Here is a 6,029-nt window from a genome sequence, read left to right as displayed (position 1 = left end):
CAGGCCATGAAATGAGAATTTGCCCTTCTGTCTTTCCTCTATTTAAAGCATTTAGTTTTAGAAGATGATGGCAATCCACCGCAGCGCCACCCAACAATGAGCCACGGCTGCCGTAAATCACAACACGTTCATTAGTGTGATCAATATCGTTGAGAAAAGTAAAAAAAAAAGAAAAAAAAAAGAAAAAAAAAAGTGTGTCTGTGTGTGCAAATGTTTGGGTGTGAATATCTGAGAGCTCCTTTACTCCTTACTTACTTACCTCGCTGCTGTCTTTCCCTGTGAGCCCGACAGATTTTGCCGGCGGGGACTTTGTCGTACGTCTCCGGTAGGTCTCTGCAGAATTGATGGGTGTTAATGTGGGAAACTGAGGAGCGACGCTTTTCAAAGTGGTTTTTCTCAGGATGGAGCACTCTATAAGTGTTATCTGGGAGGGAAAAAAAGCAAACTGCATATTAAAAAGGTAACTTACAGGTGTGCACAAAACCTAAGAAAAAAAAGTATTTAATATAATTTCAGTGTATTTCAGGTTTGGATGTCTTTGGAAAAAAGTAAAGAGTGCGGAAAATATTTTTATTTTCCGTGACTTTATTCCTGATCCTCATGTCTAAATATTGTGCCTTTCCTTCCTTTGCTGCTAATGCTTCCTTACTTTCTTTACTTCCTTCCTTCCTTGACTGTGCACTTACTTCTTACCCGTCTTGTGTCCCTTTTTCCCGTTTGTCCTTTTATCCTTAAGTCCCTCCTCCTATTCTTTCCATCATACTTTCTTCCATTCTCTTCTGTGGGCACTGTGTTTGTCCTACCTTTGTTTTCTTGGTCTTTCTCCCTTGTGTTGTTCTTTTGTTTGTCATCTGCTCCGTTCTTCATTTGATGTGTTTTTTCCATCCATTGTGTCTTTCCTCCCTTGCGTCATCCTTCTCTCATTGTTTTGTGACTTTTCTTTTTTCCTTCCTTGAAAATGTCTATTCTTATTTGTGACCTTCTCTCTCCTTCTCTTTCCTTACTGTTTTTCTTACATTGCAGTGTCTATCCCTCCTTCCTTTGATTCTGTTCTCTATTCCCTTCCTTTTTTCCTTGTGACCTACCACCCCTCTATCCTTCTTCTCCTTCCTCCCATGCGTTCTCCCCACCTTATTTTCTTTTGTTCTTCTGTCTTTCTTTCCTTGTGCGCTTCCTCCCTTCCTCCCAGATTTTTTCAGGTCCCATTTTTTTTAAACCTGCCCACTATAGAATCATCCAGCATAAATTCATGGTGAACATTAGTATTTTATATTTTACAGTGACCGTAAAAGTCAGAGCACTCTGGAGGGCCGAGTCTGGAAAAGTTTGGAAATTTTATGTGAAAAATGTGTAGGAACCCTGTAGCTTGTTAAGCTGCAACAGAGCAACCAAGTCATTCTTGTGCTTTTTGTTCTGAGACATATTAAATCATTCATGTTTGCCTGCAAACCCAAGATTTGTTTCTCGTTGTTGATTAATTGTTTTCTCTTTTTTTTCCTTTTTTTTAACCTTTTTGTGGTTGTTATAAACAGGGTATAACAGTGTACTGGTGTCTCTGATATGACCAAATGGGAAACTTTGGAGTTTAAAAAAAAAAAAAAAAAAGAACGGTACAGAGCATTTGAATGAAATGTCCTCCTTCTTGTTCATTTCTGGTGAAAGAAGGAGAACACAGTGTGGCCCTCTAACCTATCCTCCATTCCATTTAGGAGCCCTTCTTTCCCTGTTAATCAGGGGGAATAATTATCAAAGTGGACAGGTAATTAAATTAAAACATAAGTGGCTACATGAGCCGGGTTGGCTGTACTACAAGGTTTTTCCGGGCTTAATTAAAGAGAAATATGGGAGTGCTCGCCCACAGTGTCACAGAGCTGGTATAAACGAGGAAAAAAAACCTTCTCGTCACCAACTCCAATAACTCATTCCTGATCTGCTCGACGCAGGGCTTCAGTAAAGAGCCGGTGGGAGTTTGCTGGTTCCGTCAGACCCGAAACGCTGCTGTTTACTTCCAGAAGAAAACAAAAGCCCGCGCGGTAGCGAGCACGAGTTGACGGAGAGCAGGATGCGTGTGTGTGTGGTGCCGAAGCGAAAGAAGGAAGAAAAAAAGAAAGCGAGCTTTTGCCGCCATCTGGGAATAATGTCGTAAAATAAAGCTACAATAAAATAAAACTTACAGCTGTTGATGTTTACAAACAAGGCCCACAAAATCCCCACAGTGCCTCAAGAGTCAAGTCCAACACACACACACACACACACACACACACACACACACACACACACACACACACACACGCATGCACACACACACACACACACACACACACACACACATGCATGCAGCTATACAAATAAACAAAGTCAGTGTGGGAATGCTTCACACAGCAGAAATTATCCAAATATTCACAAACACACTCAGATGTCCCCACACCCAGTTTACTGCACACATGAGTGTGCGTGTTTACAAATAGGGACAAAGTGGGAAGACGGAGCACACAAACTCACCACTGTTGGCCCTGTGGTTGTGCAAAGAGAACAGCGCACTGTGGTTTGAAGTAAAACAAGAAAAACAACAAAACGTGATCTGGGTACAAATGTTTGCGCTGCTACAGAAGATTCCCCCGCAAGCAAAAGTCCCACTTTTAGTTCACAGTAGTGTTTTGCAAGAACGCCCGTCAGCCTCGCAACTGCATCTCTTGTCATGTCACAACAGCAAAAGTTAGGAACAACGTAGAGTAATCCCTGATCGTAGGAACGGGACGGTTTTCAATATGTTCCACGAACGAAAATCACACAAACGTTTTTGCGTGATCTGCATTAGGTCTGTGTATGTTTGATGCAGTGCAACTTCTTCCTTTGGCACGGTTTTGACCTTTTGTCTTTACACATTGGTTCAAGGTCGGCCATCTTAGCCAGACAGCAGTTTTGAAGTCCTGCTATTCTCAACTGGACTTGCGTGTCACGACTCGACTGGGCCCCATTTTCAGACATGACTCTGCTGCAGCTCTGGCTGAATCTTTGGGTCAAACATGAATCTCTTTGCCCATCTCCAGTCTTTCGGACCGTTTCATAGTTTTCTTCTTCTTCTTCGTCTTTATGCACTGCCCCGAATCTTCGTCAGGTCCGATCGGCTTCCCTTTCCCAGCCGAGGAAAGCATCCCCACTGTACGATGGTGTCACCTTCATGGTTCACTATGGGGAAACATGCCATCTTTAATCTCACGTGTCCGACTCCTGGCTTTCCTTCAAAAGCTGGGAGTCCGGTTTGCTTCCGGAAAGCCGCGATTTGTGGATTACGCAACTAGCAGCTGTCTTGTCAACAGATTTTCCCACCTGCCTACTTCCTCCCTCGATCAACTGAAATGCGTGTTTGTAAGGTGTCCAAGATGTGCAAAATGGGTCTGAATGTCTTTGCTGTGATCCGTGGCTTCCATTCAGACGTTAACATCTATATAATTGTCTGAGTACGTATTGCCGGTCGTCCGACAGCCAATCGGCACATGTTTTCCATTAGCCTCTCATAAACATGTTTACTGTCCCAGCTGCTCCGCGTCAAGACACCGCACACACAAACACACACTCGCGCACTGAAATGAAAACACACTTAGAGAATGTGTTTATCAGTACTCGCTGCTCACTGTGGCTTTTTGCTGGGAGAGAATAATCAGGGAGACCCAGCCAAGCTATTTTAACACACAATTCTTCGTAGCAGGGCCCGCTTCAACGGGCTCGTGACCCGGTAAGTGTACTGTCCGGCCAGCTGGCGTGTGACCGGACACACGCCGTCTGACCGGTGTGTCTACCTGTCAGGTAACCAAAACAGCTTTCTAACAGGTAGCTGCTTGGGACTGAATACTCAAAAACAACAAAAAAAATCAAAGAGGTGAAGGTATAAATGAGAGGATTTTTTTTCTTTAAACATTAATAAAACTCATCTCATTGAAAGTAAACTGTCAAAAATATGGTCTCTACTTTAAGAAGAAAAAAAAAAGCAGTGTGTTCATGGCTTGAGGATTAACCGTTCAAGTGGCTGTTGACTCAAAGATGAAGAAGGATTACGACTGTAATTTCTTTTAACTTTCTTACTGAAAGTCGGTTTCCACGTTGCTATTTTAAGTTTAAGCGCAAGTCGTTCATAATTAACCATGGTTTTGTTGTAGCTTTTTTTTTTTTTACTTTTCTTAAGAGTTCACTTTGGAGATTTGTGACATGATGAAACTGAATAATAAGTGAGGGAAACCAAGCAAACAAAGAACATTTGCATCTTTACATTTGCTTGGTAGGAAAGAGATTAAAATCTTTCTTGACGCGCTTTGTCCTGTTAAAAGGATTCATGCTGAAAATGCATAGAATTTGCTTTCAGTATTTTCCATGTCTGGAAATGCACAGAAAAAGAAAAAAAAAACAAACAAACAAACTGATCAGAGAATGGAAAAATATTTGTATTTACAAACTTTATTCTCTCACACATTGTTTAGAGGTTGTCCTTCCTGCTATGTGTCATTGTTATTTTCCTTGAGTTCTTATTTTCTTCTATCCCTCCTTCGATTGTCGTGTCATCCCTTCCTTCCTTCCAGCTCTTCCTTCATTAGTTGTGTCCCAGCTGCCATCACTTTCTTGTTTTTACAAAATAACATATTTATATCCTTATCTATATACAAATGTGTTTGTTTTAGAGGTTTGCAAAAGAGAAAAGAGTAATCATATATTTTCTGTTTAGATTTTGAGATTTTAACGTCAAAACACCCCGATTTTAAAAGTAAGACACACGTAACGTCAGGCACACAGAATCACGCGCCACGGATTACACCGCGTCATAATTTCTTCAGAATAAAGCCAAAACGGAAAAGTCTACGATAACTTACGTATTCCACAAACACCTGAGATTTGTATGGAAAACCAAATATCTTAAACATAACACGCTGATAACATACGCAAGGGATGGCTCTGTGCAGATGCATTTTGCAGACCAACAGGGATTATGTAAATAACTGCATCTGCTATAAGGTAGCAGAATAAATGGTGTCATCACAACAAGATAATAGTATCGTTATCAGGCAGTCAAGGCGAAAGTCACGAGAGGATCGTTTGACGTGGTCTGCAGCACCAAAAAACAGGGTTAGTAAAATGTTTTACTGAAACTTATAGTAGGTTGTGACAAAATGTAATAAAAAATATGATGCATTTGTTTGCATAAAACAGAATTATATATATATATATATATATATATATATATATATATATATATATATATATATATATATATATATATATAAAAAGTATAAGTTGCGTAACAAGGCCTTCATGATGCCCCATTAGGCTTTAGGAACTACAAAACTAAACCGGCAGCTGACACAACTGTGGCAGCATTAAGACATCTCTGCTTATGTGTAAATTAATTACAAAACCTTTCGGGGGAAAATCCCCCCAAATCCCGTCCTTTCCCCACTCACCTGCCAGACATAGAGGCCCACTGTCAAACGGAAGCACACGGATATCGAGCCCCCACCTCCTCCCAACCATACACACACACACACACACGCACGCACATCCACACACTCATATTTGCAAAGACTTCCATCCACTCCCTCGTGCGATCTTGTATCAAAGCAAACAAATGACATGCTGTCTTCTCTTCTTTCTCCCCCCACTGTCTTTTTTGATGTGCGGTTGTGTAAAATGACACGGCGTATCTCTCCAGCTGACATTATCACTCGCCAGCGCGCTCACATCTTCCGGCCGCACGCCTTTCCCACAGGACTGGCTACAGCAGGGGTCTTTGTCTGTGAAAGCATCCACACCCCCTCCCCACACACACACACACATTCAGGCACACACACACTGGAAAAAAAAAATGATGTAGAAAAGCCTCCATGGTTTTACCTTTGCATTGTGTGCTGTCAGGACTGGTTTAAGCGATGACAAAGAGGTGATGTATGGAGTGATGCAGAGGAGGGATAGCAAAGACTTGGTGTTTTTTTTTTTTTTTTTTTTTTTGGGGGGGGGGGGGGGGGGGGGGGGGGGGGGGGGGG

The 6,029-nt window shown here is 41.8% G+C and overlaps 1 protein-coding gene across 2 annotated transcripts in view; it reads right to left on the bottom strand.

Moving 5' to 3' along the window:
- Positions 1 to 460, bottom strand: part of foxp4 (forkhead box P4) — a 126,168-nt gene extending 125,708 nt beyond the window's left edge. For both annotated transcript variants that reach the window (XM_015050270.1, XM_015050277.1), the window contains exon 1: positions 260 to 460. In XM_015050270.1, coding sequence (XP_014905756.1) covers positions 260 to 451 — 192 coding nt within the window. In that variant the 5' untranslated portion in view covers positions 452 to 460. The remainder of the gene's footprint in view (positions 1 to 259) is intronic.
- Positions 461 to 6,029: the final 5,569 nt, after the last annotated feature.

Source organism: Poecilia latipinna, unplaced genomic scaffold (genome assembly GCF_001443285.1).
Source record: "Poecilia latipinna isolate Pla-1442-1.1 unplaced genomic scaffold, P_latipinna-1.0 Scaffold48, whole genome shotgun sequence".
Classification (NCBI taxonomy): domain Eukaryota; kingdom Metazoa; phylum Chordata; class Actinopteri; order Cyprinodontiformes; family Poeciliidae; genus Poecilia; species Poecilia latipinna.
This window is presented reverse-complemented; position numbering and strand designations above follow the sequence as displayed.